This window comes from Oncorhynchus mykiss, chromosome 1 (assembly GCF_013265735.2).
Source record: "Oncorhynchus mykiss isolate Arlee chromosome 1, USDA_OmykA_1.1, whole genome shotgun sequence".
Classification (NCBI taxonomy): Eukaryota; Metazoa; Chordata; class Actinopteri; order Salmoniformes; family Salmonidae; genus Oncorhynchus; species Oncorhynchus mykiss.
This window is the reverse complement of record NC_048565.1, coordinates 77144211-77165125: the sequence shown is the minus strand read 5'-3', so window position 1 is coordinate 77165125 and position 20915 is coordinate 77144211. Positions and strand designations below refer to the sequence as shown.

Here is a 20915-nt window from a genome sequence, read left to right as displayed (position 1 = left end):
GAAACCAAATCTGAAGTGTTGTCAGCCTAACCAACCCATTGAGTAATACAATTGACATTCACAGTAAACCTGTTGATTAAACATGTCTATATCAAACCCAGAGGAGAGGCTGCATAACACTCCGTATGAATTTGGAAAATTCCACGCTTGGCCAAAAAAGTAATGAGTCCTCTGTACTCCAATTTCAGTCAGTAGAAAAGATAATGAACAGTGTTGATTAATAGATGTTCTCTAACCCTTCAGGTCCTCAGAGTCCCTGTGAGCGAACAGACCTGCGGATGGCCATCGTGGCTGACCACCTGGGACTTAGCTGGACTGGTAAGAAAATGGTGCTCCATGGTCTTAGTGCCATCTGGCCGTCTATCCTCCTGCTTTCCCCTCTCTCAAGAAACCAACACGGTATTATTGTGAGGAAACAGTGCCCTCTTCAGAGTGACACTTCCTGCACTGCAGCTCTGCATACTAGTGTTTATTTTTTTATTTCACCTTTATTTAACCAGGTAGGCCAGTTGAGAACAAGTTCCAATTTATAACTGGGACCTGGCCAAGATAAAGCAAAGCAGTGTGACAAAAACAACAACACAGAGTTACACATAAACAAACATACAGTCAATAACAGAAAAGAAAAATAGAAAGATCTATGTACAGTGTGTGAAAATGTAGGAGAGTAGGGAGGTAGGCAATAAATAGGCCATAGAGGCAAAAATAATTACAATTTAGCATTAATACTGGAGTGATATATGTGCAGATGATGATGTGCAAGTAGAGATACTGGCATGCAAAAGAGCAAGAGGGTATGTAATAATATGGGGATGAGGTAGTCGGGTGTGCTATTTACAGATTGGCTGTGTACAGGTACAGTGATCGGTAAGCTGCTCTGACAGCTGATGCTTAAAGTTAGAGAGGGAGATATAAGACTCCAGCTTCAGAGATTTTTGCAATTTGTTCCAGTCATTGGCTGCAGAGAACTGGAAGGAAAGGCGGCCAAAGGAAGTGTTGGCTTTGGGGATGACCAGTGAAATATACCTGCTGGAGTGCGTGCTATGGGTGGGTGTTGTTACGGTGACTAGTGAGCTGAGATTAGGCGGAGCTTTACGTAGCAAAGACTTATAGATGACCTGTAGCCAGTGGGTTTGGCGACGCATATGTAGTGAGGGCCAGCCAACGAGAGCGTCACAATGGTGGAGTGGATAGTATATGGGGCTTTGGTGATAAAACGGATGGCACTGTGATAGACTACATCCAGTTTGCTGAGTAGAGTGTTGGGGCTATTTTGTAAATGACATCGCTGAAGTCAGGGATCGGTAGGATAGTCAGTTTTACGAGGGCATGTTTGGAGGTATGAGTGAAGGAGGCTTTGTTGCGAAATAGGAAGCCGATTCTAGATTTAATTTTGGATTGGAGATGCTTAATGTGTGTCTGGAAGGAGAGTTTACAGTCTAACCAGACACCTAGGTATTTGTAGTTGTCCACATATTCTAAGTCAGAACCGTCCAGAGTAGTGATGCTAGTCGGGCGGGAGGTTGCGGTCAGCAATCGGTTGAAGAGCATGCACTTAGTTTTACTAGAATTTAAAAGCAGTTGGAGGCCATGGAAGGAGTGTTGTATGGCGTTGAAGCTCGTTTGGAGGTTTGTTAGCACAGTGTGCAAAGAAGGGCCAGATGTATACAGAATTTATTTACCTTTATTTAACCAGGTAGGCAAGTTGAGAACAGGTTCTCATTTACAATTGCGACCTGGCCAAGATAAAGCAAAGCAGTTCGACAGATACAACAACACAGAGTTACACATGGAGTAAAACAAACATACAGTCAATAATAAAGTATAAACAAGTCTATATACAATGTGAGCAAATGAGGTGAGAAGGGAGGTAAAGGCAAAAAAAGGCCTTGGTGGCAAGGTAAATACAATATAGAAAGTAAAACACTGGAATGGTAGTTTTGCAATGGAAGAATGTGCAAAGTAGAAATAAAAATAATGGGGTGCAAAGGAGCAAAATAAATAAATTAATTAAATACAGTTGGGAAAGAGGTAGTTGATAGGGCTAAATTATATGTGGGCTATGTACAGGTGCAGTAATCTGTGAGCTGCTCTGACAGTTGGTGCTTAAAGCTAGTGAGGGAGATAAGTGTTTCCAGTTTCAGAGATTTTTGTAGTTCGTTCCAGTCATTGGCAGCAGAGAACTGGAAAGAGAGGCGGCCAAAGAAAGAATTGGTTTTGGGGGTGACTAGAGAGATATACCTGCTGGAGCGTGTGCTACAGGTGGGAGATGCTATGGTGACCAGCGAGCTGAGATAAGGGGGGACTTTACCTAGCAGGGTCTTGTAGATGACATGGAGCCAGTGGGTTTGGCGACGAGTATGAAGCGAGGGCCAGCCAACGAGAGCGTACAGGTCGCAATGGTGGGTAGTGTATGGGGCTTTGGTGACAAAACGGATTGCACTGTGATAGACTGCATCCAGTTTGTTGAGTAGGGTATTGGAGGCTATTTTGTAAATTACATCGCCAAAGTCGAGGATTGGTAGGATGGTCAGTTTTACAAGGGTATGTTTGGCAGCATGAGTGAAGGATGCTTTGTTGCGAAATAGGAAGCCAATTCTAGATTTAACTTTGGATTGGAGATGTTTGATATGGGTCTGGAAGGAGAGTTTACAGTCTAACCAGACACCTAAGTATTTGTAGTTGTCCACGTATTCTAAGTCAGAGCCGTCCAGAGTAGTGATGTTGGACAGGCGGGTAGGTGCAGGTAGTGATCGGTTGAAGAGCATGCATTTAGTTTTACTTGTATTTAAGAGCAGTTGGAGGCCACGGAAGGAGAGTTGTATGGCATTGAAGCTTGCCTGGAGGGTTGTTAACACAGTGTCCAAAGAAGGGCCGGAAGTATACAGAATGGTGTCGTCTGCGTAGAGGTGGATCAGAGACTCACCAGCAGCAAGAGCGACCTCATTGATGTATACAGAGAAGAGAGTCGGTCCAAGAATTGAACCCTGTGGCACCCCCATAGAGACTGCCAGAGGTCCGGACAACAGACCCTCAGATTTGACACACTGAACTCTATCAGAGAAGTAGTTGGTGAACCAGGCGAGGCAATCATTTGAGAAACCAAGGCTGTTGAGTCTGCCGATGAGGATGTGGTGATTGACAGAGTCGAAAGCCTTGGCCAGATCAATGAATACGGCTGCACAGTAATGTTTCTTATCGATGGCGGTTAAGATATCGTTTAGGACCTTGAGCGTGGCTGAGGTGCACCCATGACCAGCTCTGAAACCAGATTGCATAGCAGAGAAGGTATGGTGAGATTCAAAATGGTCGGTAATCTGTTTGTTGACTTGGCTTTCGAAGACCTTAGAAAGGCATGGTAGGATAGATATAGGTCTGTAGCAGTTTGGGTCAAGAGTGTCCCCCCCTTTGAAGAGGGGGATGACCGCAGCTGCTTTCCAATCTTTGGGAATCTCAGACGACACGAAAGAGAGGTTGAACAGGCTAGTAATAGGGGTGGCAACAATTTCGGCAGATAATTTTAGAAAGAAAGGGTCCAGATTGTCTAGCCCGGCTGATTTGTAGGGGTCCAGATTTTGCAGCTCTTTCAGAACATCAGCTGAATGGATTTGGGAGAAGGAGAAATGGGGAAGGCTTGGGCGAGTTGCTGTTGGGGGTGCAGTGCTGTTGACAGGGGTAGGAGTAGCCAGGTGGAAAGCATGGCCAGCAGTAGAAAAATGCTTATTGAAATTTTCAATTATGGTGGATTTATCAGTGGTGACAGTGTTTCCTATCTTCAGTGCACTGGGCAGCTGGGAGGAGGTGTTCTTATTCTCCATGGACTTTACAGTGTCCCAGAACTTTTTTGAGTTAGTGTTGCAAGAAGCAAATTTCTGCTTGAAAAAGCTAGCCTTGGCTTTTCTAACTGCCTGTGTATAATGGTTTCTAGCTTCCCTGAACAGCTGCATATCACGGGGGCTGTTCGATGCTAATGCAGAACGCCATAGGACGTTTTTGTGTTGATTAAGGGCAGTCAGGTCTGGGGAGAACCAAGGGCTATATCTGTTCCTGGTTCTAAATTTCTTGAATGGGGCATGTTTATTTAAGATGGTTAGGAAGGCATTTTTAAAAAATATCCAGGCATCCTCTACTGACGGGATGAGGTCAATATCCTTCCAGGATACCCCGGCCAGGTCGATTAGAAAGGCCTGCTCGCTGAAGTGTTTCAGGGAGCGTTTTACAGTGATGAGAGGAGGTCGTTTGACCGCTGACCCATTACGGATGCAGGCAATGAGGCAGTGATCGCTGAGATCTTGGTTGAAGACAGCAGAGGTGTATTTAGAGGGGAAGTTGGTTAGGATGATATCTAAGAGGGTGCCCGTGTTTAAGGCTTTGGGGAGGTACCTGGTAGGTTCATTGATAATTTGTGTGAGATTGAGGGCATCAAGTTTAGATTGTAGGATGGCTGGGGTGTTAAGCATGTTCCAGTTTAGGTCGCCTAGCAGCACGAGCTCTGAAGATAGATGGGGGGCAATCAGTTCACATATGGTGTCCAGAGCACAGCTGGGGGCAGAGGGTGGTCTATAGCAGGCGGCAACGGTGAGAGACTTGTTTTTAGAAAGGTGGATTTTTAAAAGTAGAAGTTCAAATTGTTTGGGTACAGACCTGGATAGTAGGACAGAACTCTGCAGGCTATCTTTGCAGTAAATTGCAACACCGCCCCCTTTGGCAGTTCTATCTTGTCTGAAAATGTTGTAGTTTGGAATTAAAATGTCTGAATTTTTGGTGGTCTTCCTAAGCCAGGATTCAGACACAGCTAGAACATCCGGGTTGGCAGAGTGTGCTAAAGCAGTGAATAGAACAAACTTAGGGAGGAGGCTTCTAATGTTAACATGCATGAAACCAAGGCTATTACGGTTACAGAAGTCGTCAAAAGGTGGATCAGAGAATCATCAGCAGCAAGAGCTACATCAGAGAAAAGTAAGCCTGTATGATATAGAAATGGATGTCTTGAACTGATGTGATGTAATGTGCTTTTTGATGTGTTTGCAGAGCTAGCTCGGGAAATGGACTTTTCTGTCGACGAGATCAACCACATCCGAGTGGAGAACCCCAACTCCCTGACAGCGCAGAGCTTCATGCTACTAAAGAAATGGGTCAGCCGGGATGGTAAAAACGCAACGAGTGAGTGTCCCTCTTTCTCCCAAAAGTATTTATACCCCCTGTGGCTTTCTATTAACAGTTATTATATCACGTCTCACTCTATTGCACTTGTATGATTGTGTACCACAGAGCTTCACAACCCGGTTTCATCCCACTCTCCTTCTGAAATCTCTCTCTCTAGCTTAATTTGTATCTGTGAAGGTTTCATAGTAAATTACATTCTGAGATGACTTACAGTACCAGTCCAAAGTTTGGAAACACCTACTCATTCAAGGGTTATTTTTAATTTGTATTATTTTCTACATTGTAGAATAATAGTGAAGACATCCAAACTATGAAATAACACATATATAATCATGTAGTAACCAAAAAAGTGTTAAACAAATCAAATATATTTTAGATTCAATAAAGTAGCCACCGTTTGCCTTGATGAAAGCCTGTCACTCTCTTGGCATTTTCTCAACCAGCGTCATGAGGAATGCTTTTCCAACAGTCTTGAAGGAGTTCCCACATATGCTAAGCACTTGTTGACTGCTTTTCCTTCGCTCTGTGGTCCAACTCATCCCAAACCATCTCAATTGGGTTGAGGTTGGGTGATTGTGGAGGCCAGGTCATCTGATGCAGCACTCCATCACTCTCCTTCTTGGTCAAATAGCCACAGTCTGTAGGTGTGTTGGGTCATTGTCCTGTTGAAAAACAAATGATAGTCCCAGTAAGGGCAAATCAGATGGGATGGCGTATCGCTGTAGAATGCTGTGGTAGCCATGCAAGTTAAGTGTGCCTTGAATTATAAATAAATCACCAACACCATCACACCTGCTCCTCCATGGTTCACGGTGGGAACCACACATGGGGAGATCATCCCTTCACCTACTCTCACAAAGAGACTCTCGCAAGTCTCTTCTTATTATTGGTGTCCTTTAGTAGTGGTTTCTTTGCAGAAATTCGACCATGAAGGCCTGATTCACGCAGTCTCCTCTGAACAATTGATGTTGAGATGTCTGTTACTTGAACTCTGAAGCATTTATTTGGGCTGAAATCTGAGGTGCAGTTAAGTCTAATGAACTTATCCTCTGCAGCAGAGATAACTCTGGGTATTCCTTTCCTGTGGCGGTCCTCATGAGAGCCAGTTTCATTATAGCGCTAGATGGTTTTTGCGACTGCACTTGAAGAAGCTTGAAAAGTTCTTGAGATTTTCCAGATTGACTGACCTTCATGTTTTAAAGTAATGATGTTGTCGTTTCTCTTTGCATCTCAAATATAAAATATATTTTGATCCGTTTAACACTTTTTTGGTTACTACATGATTCCATATGTGTTATTTCATAGTTTTCATGTCTTCACTATTATTCTACGATGTAGAAAATAGTAAAACATTAAGAAAAACAGTTGAAGGAGTAGGTGTGTCCAAACTTTTTACTGGCACTGTGTGTAGAAGCAGAATGGCCTCTATGTTTATTAAGATTCCAACAGCTGCATATGAAGTCACCTATCCTTGTCATGCTCCAACATTCTTTTAGAACTACTAAGTACATTATGTTCAGTACAGGAAAAGGACATTTTACCTATTTTCCTGGTACAAGAGAAGAGGACAACGGCAATCCTCTTTCCGTCTTCACACACTGCAGTGTGATAGTAAACTATTTATATTGATTACCTCGCGCGTATTGTACAAACAACTGCCATATTGTACAATAGTGTCTTGTCTTTGTTTGACTGACTTTCGGGTTGTCTGTTTTTCTTACAGCGGATGCCTTAACTGGAGTGCTGACCAAAGTCAATCGGATGGATATTGTGACTTTACTGGAGGGGCCGATATTTGACTATGGTAACATTTCAGGCACGAGAAGTTTTGCCGATGATAACGCTGTTTACCTGGATCAGGCTGATGGTAAAGTTTAGCTCCATCTAGCTGACCTCTTACCTCTGCTGCCACTCTTTTGTTTTTGCATTAGAACTGTAGCAAAAATAAGAACAAATTGCCTGGCTATACTATTGAATGCAATTTGACTATAGAGACTACAGTACCCTATCTTAGATAGGGTGATGTATGACCCTTTGTTTTATGGCTTTATTTCCAGCTTGAGTATACCCATTTTCTGACATGCACTCAAATGAGTGTGAGGAAATGTTAGCATGCAGAGTACCATGGGTTCACTTTTAACCTAGTCAATTCAGAAAATGTATTATAATTCACGTTATGAAATGACTGGGTTACTATTAAATTGACATCAACCCTGATGATGAAGGCAGCATGTCAAACCCAACACGTTTCTAGAGGTCTTAATTGCCATGACCTGATCACCACTTTGATATTATTTAAGCCCTCTAAAAATGCATTTGCATTTGTGCATGAAGGATTTTGAAAGATGAATTGATGGCAAACACTAAAACAATCCATGATGCTAACCAGGTGCATTCTGTAAGACACTGCTTTTACCTGATTACCTTGTACCTTTAACAGGACACTACTGTATAAACACCTTTGTTCCCTAATGCATGGAGTAGCCATAGACTCAACCGTCTGAATTCATCAATACCTCTAGATCTGTTTAGTTCTCTAGTCTCCAGTACCTCCAGTTCCTCTGAGCCGTCCCTGGATATAATGACAGAGCTTCCTCCTCTGTGAAACCAGACTACCTTCCTCCCCTCATGCTCTCGTCCATCGCCACAGCCCAACCTCCAGGGCAGCTTATAACAGCTCTTAAGCACTTATTAAGAGTCTTGTGCTGTCATCTCTGCTCTTCCCAATCCCTTTTCCTTCCCAGTTTCCTAATCTCTCAAAATCACATCTGTCCTCTCATTCATAATTGTCTTGTGTTGCTAACACGTTTTTGTATTTTGTTAGATTTTTTTTGAATGTCTTTGTTTCTCTTTAATCGTCTTTCCTCACCTGTAGCATGTTTTCTTGTTCCTGAGAGCTCCTCCATCTCTTCATTCCCAGTTTCTCCCTCGATTGAAAAATTGAGAATCATTCCCTCAACCCTGATTCCCCCTTGGTCTTGCAGACCTCCACACCCCACTCCCTTACTAAGTCCACACCCCCACATCGTCCATTATCTCCCAGCCGATCCCCAAGTTAATGGTCCTCTGTCTTACTCATAGACCAGAGACCTTTATGAACCAGAGACCTCAGCAGACCTTTATCCCCGTCCCCACCGCCTGATCTAGCAACCTCTCCTCTTCCATGTCTCCTCTTCGACCCCCAGTCTTCAACTCTTCAACCCACTGGGGACCCCAGTAAACCCACACACCTGTCCTCTACTCCTATACCCCAGCTAATTCCCTCACCTCCTGCTCAGTCATCAAGTCTTAAACCTACTGGGGATGCCACAGCCCTCTCCTCTACTCCCACCCCCCAGCTGTCTCCCGATGTGACCCCATGCCAGTCCCAATTTCCCCCTTCGTCCCACCCCATCTCCTTTGCCGTCCTCCCCCTAATATCAGCTGCAGGGTCTCACTGCCCAAGTCCTGGCCCTTCCTCCCATCCATTCCCAGTCCCCCTTTCCTGTGTGTCAGTGTCCCCATGTGTCTCCCGTACCTTCTTCTCCTCTCCCTTGGGTTGGCATTGACACCTCTATCCTGGAAATATGAATCTAGGCCCCCTCACCCTCTCCTCTCTTCTTTTATCTTTCTGTGTGAGCATGACTGAACACGCACTCAAATCTTAACTAATAAAACCCACTCATCGCACATATGCAAAATCGTATTCCTGGCATGCCTCACATACACTACCGTTCAAACGTTTGGGGTCACTTAGACATTTCCTTGTTTTTGAAAGAAAATAACGTTTTTTGTCCATTAAAATAACATCAAATTGATCGGAAATACAGTGTAGACATTGTTAATGTTGTAAATGACTATTGTCGCTGGAAACGGTTGATTTGTTATGGAATATCTACATAGGCGTACAGAGGCCCATTATCAGCAACCATCACTCCTGTGTTCCAATGGCACGTTGTGTTAGCTAATCCAAGTTTATAATTTTAAAAGACTAATTGATCATTAGAAAACCCTTTTTCAATTATGTTAGCACAGCTGAAAACGGTTGTTCTGATTAAAGATGCAATAAAACTGGCCTTCTGTAGACTAGTTGAGTATCTGGAGCACCAGCATTTGTGGGTTCGATTACAGGCTTAAAATGGCCAGAAACAAAGCACTTTCTTCCGAGACTCATCAGGTTATTCTTGTTCTGAGAAATGAAGGCTATTCAATGCAAGAAATTGCCAAGAAACTGAAGATCTGGTACAATGCTGCGTACTACTCCCTTCACAGAACAGCGCAAACTGGCTCTAACCAGTATAGTCCTTTGTTTCTGGGCATTTTTAGCCTGTAATCGAACCCAGAAATGCTGGTGCTCCAGATACTTAACTAGTCTACAGAAGGCCAGTTTTATTTCTTCTTTAATAAGCACAACAGTTTTCATCTGTGCTAACATAATTGCAAAAGGGTTTTCTAATGATCAATTAGCCTTTTAAAATTATACATTTGGATTAGCTAACACAATGTGCCAATAGAACACGAGTGATGGTTGCTGATAATGGGCATCTGTACACACATGTAGATATTCCATAAAAAATAGTAATTTACAACATTAACAATGTCTACACTGTATTTCTGATCAATTTGATGATTTTTAGTGGACAAAAAAATTGCTTTTCTTTCAAAAACAAGGACATTTCTAGGAGTCCACAAACTTTTGAACGGTTGTGTATATAATTACTTATGTTTTCTTATCTCATCTCAAAGGCTGCATATGAATTCATCCCTTTAACAGAAGAAACTTGTCATAAAACTGTTCAAAGCTGCCACGGACATAACTATTGATCCTTTTAAATAAATATATTTTGTTTTATCACAATTTTACCTTGAGTTTCTCTAAGATAGCTCTCAAGTGAATCAAAAGTGCTGAATATTGTGCTGGTGATTTGTGACACCAGTGTCCCCTCTGAGTGTCACCACAATTAGTGGGTGTTTTTCGTTGCATGCTCTATTATCCGTCTCTGTGCATTTGTCCATTTCACTCAGTCCATGTGGTGTGTGTTTTATGTGGGATTTCTTGTGTCAAGTGCTTCCATGTGCTTATATCATCTCCCAACAGATTGTCACAGCATCCTAGCGGAGCTGCAATCCCCAGTCCAACTGCACTCTGACCCTCCCTTCACGGAGCTCCACTCTGAACCCCCTACCCTCACCATCGACCCCACCCCTGTCCAGCTCCACCCACACCCCCCTACCCTCATCCTCACCCAGTCTGAGCCCTGGACTGGCCACATGGAGCCTAGTGTGGAGCCTGACACCTCCACTAGAACCCACCTTAGGCCCTGGGTGCTGTCCCTGTCCATTCACACCCTTCACTTAGATCCCACCGCTGCCACCAACACAGGAATGGCTGAAGGTGACCAGGTGCTGATGGTACAAGTGGAAGAAGAGAAAAAGGAAGTGGACATAAGCCTCCAACAGCAGGAGGACAGCAGACAGACAGGGGCATCAGCGGTGGAGGCTGAGGGGGAGGCTGAGGACGTCGTAAAGGGAGGTGGTGAGGAAGGGGTAGAGGTGGGTGAGATGGCAGAAGAGGGGGATAAAGTGGTAGAAGCAAAGATCGGGGCTAAGGTAGCGGAAGAGGGGACTAAGGTGAGGGTGGAGGGGGGTAAGGTGGGGGTGGAGGGGGGTAAGGCAGTAGATAATGGGGCTGAGGTGGTAGAAGAAGGGGGTGCATATCTCTCCCCCCAGGCCTGGGCTGAGGCTTTGGGGGAGCAGGGTGTGTCTGGTTCCACCGAGGAAGAGGATGGAGACGAAGACGAGAAGACAGAAGATAAGTTAAAGTCGCTGTTGGAGGATATTCATTTGGAGGAAGGCTCAGAGGAGGAGGACGAGGAAATGACGGAGGCCAGGGTTCAGGAGATTCTTAGTCAGGTGCAACAGGCAGAAAAAGACGTGTGTTCACTTCCAGGTTGGCACAGTGACACATCCAGCGTCAACGTGGAGCCCCCCACACCCGGCCGCAGTGTGAGCTCAGACCTGCTAGACCGCCAGGAAAATAGGTACACAAAACTGAATTATTCCATCACAGTTATGGATTAAGTATAAATACACTTTCATGTATATCTACAACTGGGATTTAATATCTTCGCCTCAGTCTTTCTGCCTTCGTCACAATTTATTCATTCAATTTGATACGAATCCCATCCTATTCTCAATCGAACTCTTTATCTTAATCAATGTGGATCTCAATCATAATCCTAAACCATTCATCTGAGATTTAATCTCAGTCTCAAATTGACCCTTTTTCCTAATCTCTCCCCACAGCCAGGAGAACTCCAGTGACTCCATCACCTCTTCCTCTAGAGGAGAGCTAGCGAGGTCTAGGCACAATGGCGATAACACGGAGCTACCACCTCAGGACGGGTCACTTCCTGTATCGCAGGACTCAGCCAACGGAAGAACTGGACGTGGGAAGGAAGAAGGCACGCTTGTATCTGAGAGGAAAGTCCAGGTAATTGCAAAGAGTATGCATGATAGTGCACTGTAAATGGTATTTTTTTTAATGTGTGTCTACTACAGTGAATACTGCTCATCAGGTGCATCGCTGTTCCCTTTTTACAGTGACACATGAAGTGGATGTCTATACTTTCAAATCAACTGTAAATTTAACTGGAACAATTTTTCCAGATGTGCCATTGTTTATTTTTGTAGGTGTTAGAAGAAAGATCCTTGGGCTTGTGTGAAGCAAAAAAGATTCTCTACCACCTACGCATTTTGTGTTTCCATCCCCTTTTCAATATCTGTAATGTTACTTAACTGCATTCATCAGCAGCGTTTTAGTGAGTCCGGCTCTGACGAGGAGCGGACTGTCACCACCAGGGTGTTTCGGCGCCGGGTCATTCTCAAGGTACCCTGCTGAGACTGGGTGAAGTTTGGTTTGGGTTGGCGGTAGACAGTTCATTTGACTTTGCCTCCTGGTGTGCAGTGGACTGGTGTGCAGTGGACTGGTGTGCAGTGGACTGGTGTGGCTCTCTTAACTGACAGCAGGTGGTGGGAGAAAAAGGAAACGCCTGAAATGTGTGTTTGCAGACAGTGTGTGTACAGTGTTTGAATGGTGTGCGTGCGAGCGTGTTAGTGTGTCCTGGCCTGGTAACCTGCTTTCATGGCTTGACTTTAAATCAAGGAACATTCTGTGTCTCACTGTTGCCTCTGTGATGCCATTTAAAGGGACACTTCATTTTGAGTTTGAGTTTGCTTGACTCAACAACTCTTGGGGAATTCAAAGATGTTCTCTCTTCTCTAGAGGTTTGCTTGCAGTTTGATGGTGCTGGTGATGTAAAGTGTGTTAATGGTTTGCTGTTACACTGGCTGAGGTGAATTTGGACCAGTTCTGATTGTAGTCCTAACCATGACCACTTACAGGGAGAACAGGCAAAGAATATTCCGGGCGAGTCAGTGACAGAAGAACAGTTTACTGATGAAGACGGTAACATCATCACTAGAAAAGTAACTATCTGCCTTCACTCTGATTCACCCGTCTTCCTAAGAACACACCTCTGAATTATCATACCCACCTCCTCTAAAGTCTCCTCCCAAAATGACCTAAACACTCTCTTTGTGTTTGTGCGTGTATCTCGGTCATACTCTCTCCTTCTTGACCATGATCATTATCTCCCCCCATTTCCCAGGTCATCAGAAAGGTCATCCGCCGGGTGTCCACGCCCACGCCTGACGACCAGGGCGGGGACAGGGGGAGTTGGGACCGAGGAGACCCCTGGCCCTGCCCTTTCTTACTGGAGGAGGAGTTAGAGGTTGGCATGACGATGGAATAAGCTGCATAGATAGTTGCCCCAGGGGGGGTTCTAGGGTTCTGAGCCTGAACAGAAAACAGGCGGGTCAGAACCTTTGGACCTTAACTCAATATGGGGTGCTGTGATCTGATGTGGAGTGCTGCGACCAATGCTACCAGTGTGTGTATGTCTGTTTTGAGTGTCTGTGTGTTTGTGCGTCTTTGTGTGTGTGCGCATTCAATGGGTGCTCAGTGACTAGGATGTTGCCCCAGCTATTGTTGTAGGTTGACATTTATTGTCATGAGTCTTGTCCTGGAGGCAGAACTGAGAAACTTCCCTGTAGATAAGCCAGCTGCGAAGTCCAAATTGGCTATATTGTAAAAATGTATGGGGATAAAATGAGCTTTTTGGTCTTAATTTAAGGTTATGGGTAAGCATTAGGGTTAGCAGTGTGGTTAGGGTAAGGTTTAAAATCAGATTGTATGACTTTGTGGCTGTGCCAGCTAGTGACCACTCTGTAGAGCTGCCTCCAGGGCAAGATAAATGATGTTAACTTGCGCTATTGTTTGTGGCCCACATTCAATTGGAGAACTGATTGTTCTGACATGAACCAGGTGCACACTGCCTCAACACTTTATTTTTTCTTGTTTCTGGTGATGTAACTCCTCTGGGCTATTCTTTTATTTCCAGGAATTTGCCTCTAGTATGTTGTGTGCTTTCACTTCATGGTATCCTGCTAACTGTGTGTAATGCTAACATTTGCTTCTGTGGTGGGGTTTACTGCTTTCAGGTTGATGGTTTCAGGTTGCTATTGTTACAACATCTCACCTCTGATCTAGCTGCACTCGGGTTGCTGTTTCAGGTTGCTGTGTTGGGTTGCTGCTTGTCAGGATAAGGTTCTGAGATTGGCTTTGCCTCACTCGTATGTGTATGTGTGTTTCAGCAAGGAGATGGAGCTAAAAGCAGGTCGGGAGAAAGGAAGCTTCAATCGTAGGGGTAGCTGTGCTCCACCAGGTACTTTACTCCCCCCACTTCTCTAATAAAATCATCATTTTTATACCCCACACTGTTCAGTGGTAGTGCTCAATATTTTCTGATCCATTCCATGTACATGTCTAAACCTGGTACAGCTTTGCTCCATTTCACTATACTTGTTCTGTTTTCCAATCTACATTCCTGCTCTGATTAATGTACTTCATTTTACTCCAAACAGTACACACACGCGAACAGACCTTCATGTTTTTAACTGAAAGTCTGACTCCTGTCTGTTTTGATTCTGGTTGCGTTTTGTCCTGTCAGCTGTGTGTGTGGGTGATTAGTCACAAAGGGAACATGGATGATGTTCAAAACACACCTATTGTCACACAGATACTCTCTCTAACTCTCTCTTTGTCCATTAAATCCCCCCCCCCCCCCCCCCCCCCACCCCCCCCCACAGGCCAGCTCATAGACAGCCCATTCTGTAGGAATTACATTACAAAGAGAGGTGGCTATCTGATTGGTTACTGTTAATCCCTGTAAGGTGTTGTTAACTATATGCATCAGTGAATTATTCAGTTTAAGCAAACCTGAGTAAAAAGAGTAGTGGCACTCTAATGAACTGTGGCTCAACTGATGATTTCCATGACAACCAGGGTGACCATGACAATTGTAGCCCACAGACCTCTTGATGCTCTCTAGCATCGTCGGGTGATTGCTCCCGTAGATTTGTGGGTGGCTTGCAAAATGGAACTTGTAAAAGTCAGTAAACTGAATTAGTAGAAACTAAGGGACTCGTAAGCATTAGTGAATGCATGGGCTATGTCCTCTATAATGGCTACCTTCTTTCAAACAGCTGCCCAAAATGCTGCCAATATCTGATATATTGTAATATTTTCTTAATTTTCAGGTGTGCAGGAATTCTTCTCATCTGTTTCCAGGGCAGAAAGTTACAAACTGAAAAACTCAAGAAATTTCAGCCAGGACTTGATCCGTCTGATTTCAATATGAGCATGAAAAACTCACTCCCTGTCAATTGAGGGACCTGGAAGTTTCTCACCATGGAATCTGAATTCTAATTGTATGGCTCTCACTTCCTGTGGTCTATGGACCAGGAGAATTCTGCTTCCTGTTTGTGACTCGTAACGTGCCATTGGTGTCGTGAGAGCTTTTGAGGAGTATTGTGGTGACAACAAAAAGGACTCCATCACAGAAAAACTACAGGTGCAACTGAACTTACACCTGTGACCAAAGATGGCACAAAAGCTCAATTCTAGTAGTAGGAGAAAGAAAATCAACAAAATTACACAAAACCTAGAGGAACACTTCTGATCCACCTCCAACACTCGCCTTATAGTTTTTTCTTGGACCCATAAATGTCAGGTTGTAAATTGCTGTGGGGTTTGTTTTCCTTTTTAAAACTAAAAATAATACACAGCTTTTTCCTGTACATAAATTACAATGTGTACAATAGAAAAATGATGAGTTACAGGATGATAATGCACAGGAGAGAACTTTACAAGTGCTTTCAACATTATTATCAAAATGGTTCCACTTTTAAGGAAGATTTGAGTGTAACTTCACACGTTCTTGTATAATTCATTATTATAGCAGGTATAATGTTTGTATATGAAAAAAGCTGGTTAGATTTTAACAGAGGACATTTCCAGAAAATCTTCTGCAAATTTAAGTGATTCCTAAAAAGGGGATGTATCTAATTCTGCAAAAGCAGAGTACTCATATTTTCATGCATGCCGTTCACATTATTTTAAGTACAATTTTTACAAGTTTGCAAACACTGTATTAAAATGAGAATTAAAACCCTTTATCTGTGTACACATATAGTCCTTACATTTGTCACCAGTTTTATATTTGAAATGAAAAAAAAAATACCATAAAAGCATTTATTGTGTCGGGGACTAGGAACAGTATGAAGAACATTTGTTCTATAGCTTCTTGAGGGTTTAATGTAGTCTACCGTTTGTCTATGTAAAACTGAACGGCACCTTCTGCTGGCATTAGCATAAATGCTATGAGAAAGAAGTTATCTGAATGTATATGCTAGTAGACTGGCTCGCCGTAAAACTATAACTGTATTCTGTGTATTGGCTATAAGGTGTAGAGGTCTCTGTACGCTGTAAGACTGTTTGTAATCATTTTAGCGGTGTGTCATTTGGTTTTATGAAGGCTGCTGTGGTTTTAAAGAAAAGGTGTCATTTCCTTTTGGGCTTTGGTGAAGTACTTCCTTAAATTTAATCTACTCACATAAAGACATAAGACATTATTTGATTGTAGCTCTTAATAGAATATGTATGACAAAAACACTGGATGGTCAAACGATTATTTAAGCATCAAATGAATTGTGTGATCTTTCTTGGCTTGAGAATCTGTATGCGGTGTCTAACTAGCATTCATTTGATAGCTCATTGGCGATTACTTTGCATTAGATCTTCTCTTTGTATTGGTTTGACTAGAGGCCCATGTAGTTAAAGTGTGGTGTTATTCTGGTGTGAAGGCTCAGACTTAGTGTGATGATGTTTATGCTGTGGACATGACAACCAAGTAAAGGACTTTATTTTCAGACAAGTGAAGTCATTTAGGGTATTGTATCATATCTCCCATCCTACATGTCAATCAGGGGGTAGAGGCTAATTTGATCAATTTTGTTTGATATGTGTTTTCACCTGAGCTAATTTTTCGATGTACAATTCTTACTAACAGAGTGAAGCCATTGAAATGTAACTATTCTAGCACTTTGGTTATTCAAAGTCTTCTTTTAGAGGCTATAGCAGTAATGACGCCACCACAATGTTTCAATTTAAAAACAAAATAACAAAATAAAAATGCATTGATTTTGCAATCAGTTGTTTCTGTTTTATCTTTGTGTTTGTTTATTTGATGTTGAATCTCTTATGTTTGGAATAAATTCCAATGGATTGTCAAATGTTTAGGCTAAGGGATAAGAGATTGGCAGATCAAGTCAAATTTTATTGGCCACATACACGTTTATCTATGATGTAATGTATGATTGAACAATTAGCCGGACACAAGAAGAGGTGGTACATCAATAACAAAATAACATTTTCAAAAATGTAAATCTTCTATAAAGTGTATTTCTAAGCCCCGTTAATACAACACCACAGTGAAAACCTGCTATTAGCACATTCATTATCCTTTTAAAGAAGTTAGCCTAAATGCAGAAAAAAATTGCAAAAATCAGTAGCCAAGCCAGAGATGAACACGTCTTTCTCAAACTATCATAGGTGGGGTAGGTTCTCAGGCTATAGTCTTTTCAGATCTACAAAACCCAAGAAGCCATCAAGAAGTGTCTATTATATGGGGACAGGCTAGAGGGTGTTTCCACTATTGTTAAATCCATGCCAGAAAGTGTGGCAGTGCACGCTTTGGGAGAAGGGTGGAGAATTGGGACTCTGAGTTTATTTAAAATGTTGTCGCAGACATGACTGGTAAGACCCACACTGCAGAAACATACTGTTCATGCATTGTGCCTTTTTGTTAGACTACTGTTGGATAAAGCTAAACATCAGTGGTTTTAGTTTCCCCCAGTAATATTGTCCACTTAATTGCAATATACTACACTTTTACTTTTCTTGATATACTTTTCTGTATCCTATGGCATCAATGAGCATTGGCACAAAATAAGACAGAGCTAGCTCTTCTTCTTCAATGAGGTTTAATGGCGGTTGGCATCCAATAAATGTTGCATTACCGCCACCTACTAGACTGGAGTATAACTCCCTTATACTTAGCTTATTTTTTTTATATCAACACATTTTTTTTAATACAACAAATACTCTACCATCTAACACTACATTAATAATAAATACAGTACTCCACTATATAAATCTATTTAGTCCTACTTCAGGCCAACAGCCTGAAAGGATGAGACACCACCACTTACTACACCCTGTAACTCTTCTGATGTCAAGTCTTGCACACCCAAATATCTCTCTGCAGCTGCCACCACAACCTCTATTTTCTGTGACTTATGTTCCACCCCTGCAGTACAGTTGATAACAATTACAACAAATGCCAAAAATCCAATATTATAGAAACATATCACTTGTTGGTTTATCCCTATGTACTCCTCTCAGGATCCCTCCCCCTTGACCCATCTTCCTCTATTTTCTTCACTGCCTCAGCATATGATAACTTCTGCTCTTCTCTAACCCTGGAAACATCAACCTGCCTCTCTTGCGCTGGACATTTCTGTTCCCCAGCCCCATGGGGATACATACCACTACTTTCCCCAATGCTACACATTCCTGTCTCATTCCCTTCTGCACACTTCTCACACCTAGGAACCTCCCTCCTACACACTGTAGCCACATGCCCATAAGCTTGACACCTGTAACAACGTAATGTAGTCGGCACAAAAGCTCGATAACTTATACAGGTGAAGTCGGACGTTTACATACACTTAGGTTGGAGTCATTAGAACTAGTTTTTCAACCACTCCACAAATGTCTTGTTAATTAACAAACTATAGTTTTGACAAGTCGGTTAGGACATCTACTTTGTGCATGACACAAGTCATTTTTCCAACAATTGTTTACTGACAGATTATTTCACTTAATTCCCTGTATCACAATTCCAGTGGGTCAGAAGTTAACATACACCAAGTTGACTGTGTCTTTAAACAGCTTGGAAAATTCCAGAAAATGATGTCATGGCTTTAGAAGCTTCTGATAGGCTAATTGACATCACTTGAGTCAATTGGAGGTGTACCTGTGGATGTATTTCAAGGCCTACCTTCAAGCACTCTTTGCTTTACAATATGGGAAAATCAAAAGAAATCAGCCAAGACCTCTGAAAAAACATTGTAGACCTCCACAAGTCTGGTTTATCATTGGGAGCCATTTCCAAATGCCTAAAGGTACCACGTTCATCTGTACAAACAATAGTACGCAAGTATAAACACATGGGACCACGCAGCCGTCATACCGCTCAGGAAGGAGATGCATTATGTCTCCTAGAGATGAACGTACTTTGGTGCGAAAAGTGAAAATCAATCCCAGAACAACAGCAAAGGCCCTTGTGAAGATGCTGGAGGAAACGGGTACAAAAGTATCTACAGTGGGGAGAACAAGTATTTGATACACTGCCGATTTTGCAGGTTTTCCTACTTACAAAGCATGTAGAGGTCTGTCATTTTTATCATAGGTACACTTCAACTGTGAGAGACGGAATCTAAAACAAAAATCCATAAAATCACATTGTATGATTTTTAAGTAATTAATTTGCATTTTATTGCATGACATAAGTATTTGATCACCTACCAACCAGTAAGAATTCCAGCTCTCACAGACCTGTTAGTTTTTCTTTAAGAATCCCGCTTGTTCTCCACTCATTACCTGTATTAACTGCACCTGTTTGAACTCGTTACCTGCACAAAAGACACCTATCCACACACTCAATCAAACAGACTCCAACCTCTCCACAATGGCCAAGACCAGAGAGGGTGTAAGGACATCAGAGATACAATTGTAGACCTGCACAAGGCTGGGATGGGCTACAGGACAATAGGCAAGCAGCTTGGTGAGAAAGCAACAACTGTTGGCGCAATTATTAGAAAATGGAAGAAGTTCAAGATGACGGTCAATCACCCTCGGTCTGGGGCTCCATGCAAGATCTCACCTCGTGGGGCATCAATGATCATGAGGAAGGTGAGGGATCAGCCCAGAACTACACGGCAGGACCTGGTCATTGACCTGAAGAGAGCTGGGACCACAGTCTCAAAGAAAACCATTAGTAACACACTACGCCGTCATGGATTAAAATCCTGCAGCGCACGCACGGTCCCCCTGCTCAAGCCAGCGCATGTCTAGGCCCGTCTGAAGTTTGCCAATGACCATCTGGATGATCCAGAGGAGGAATGGGAGAAGGTCATGTGGTCTGATGAGACAAAAATAGAGCTTTTTGGTCTAAACTCCACTTGCTGTGTTTGGAGGAATAGAAGGATGAGTACAACCCCAACAACACCATCCCAACCGTAAAGCATGGAGGTGGAAACATCATTCTTTGGGGATGCTTTTCTGCAAAGGGGACAGGACGACTGTACCGTATTGAGGGGAGGATGGATGGGGCCATGTATCGCGAGATCTTGGCCAACAACCTCCTTTCCTCAGTAAGAGCATTGAAGATGGGCCATGGCTGGGTCTTCCAGCATGACAACGACCCGAACCACACAGCCAGGACAACTAAGGAGTGGCTCCGTAAGAAACATCTCAAGGTCCTGGAGTGGCCTAGCCAGTCTCCAGACCTGAACCCAATAGAAAATCTTTGGAGGGAGCTGAAAGTCCGTATTGCCCAGCGACAGCCCCGAAACTTGAAGGATCTGGAGAAGGTCTGTATGGAGGAGTGGGCCAAAATCCCTGCTGCAGTGTGCGTAAACCTGGTCAAGAACTACAGGAAACGTATGATCTCTGTAATTGCAAACAAAGGTTTCTGTACCAAATATTAAGATCTGCTTTTCTGATGTATCAAATACTTATTTCATGCAATAAAATGCAAATGAATTACTTAAAAATCATACAATGTGATTTTCTGGAAATTACAGATCTCTACATGCTTTTTGTAAGTAGGAAAACCTGCAAAATCGGCAGTGTATCAAATACTTGTTCTCCCCACTGTATATCCACAGTAAAACGAGTCCTATATCGACATAACCGGAAAGGCCGGAAGGAAGAAACCACTGCTCTAAAACCACCATTAAAAAAAGAGACTATGGTTTGCAACAGCACATGGGGACAAAGATCGTACTTTTTGGAGAAATATCCTCTGGTCTGATGAAACAAAAATAGAACTGTTTGGCCAGGAAAATTATATGGATATATTGAAGCAACATCTCAAGACATCAGTCAGGAAGTTAAAGCTTGGTCACAAATGGGTCTTCCAAATGGACAATGACCCCAAGCATACTTCCAAAGTTGTGGCAAAATGGCTTCAGGACAACAAAGTCAAGGTATTTTAGTGACCATCACAAAGCCCTGACCTCAA

At 42.9% G+C, this 20915-nt stretch overlaps 1 protein-coding gene across 43 annotated transcripts in view; it reads left to right on the top strand.

The window, feature by feature from the left end:
- The window catches only part of LOC110529831 (ankyrin-3), a 165430-nt gene extending 148675 nt beyond the window's left edge, over nt 1-16755 (top strand). For 32 of the 43 annotated variants that reach the window (XM_036985839.1, XM_036985833.1, XM_036985917.1 and 29 more), the window contains 10 exons: nt 244-318; nt 5032-5163; nt 6890-7033; nt 10244-11186; nt 11452-11638; nt 11957-12034; nt 12550-12633; nt 12816-12938; nt 13861-13931; nt 14806-16755. In XM_036985839.1, coding sequence (XP_036841734.1) covers nt 244-318; nt 5032-5163; nt 6890-7033; nt 10244-11186; nt 11452-11638; nt 11957-12034; nt 12550-12633; nt 12816-12938; nt 13861-13911 — 1817 coding nt within the window. In that variant the 3' untranslated portion in view covers nt 13912-13931; nt 14806-16755. The remainder of the gene's footprint in view (nt 1-243; nt 319-5031; nt 5164-6889; nt 7034-10243; nt 11187-11451; nt 11639-11956; nt 12035-12549; nt 12634-12815; nt 12939-13860; nt 13932-14805) is intronic. The other 11 variants (XM_036985869.1, XM_036985988.1, XM_036985937.1 and 8 more) reach the window with 10 other exon arrangements.
- Nucleotides 16756-20915: the final 4160 nt, after the last annotated feature.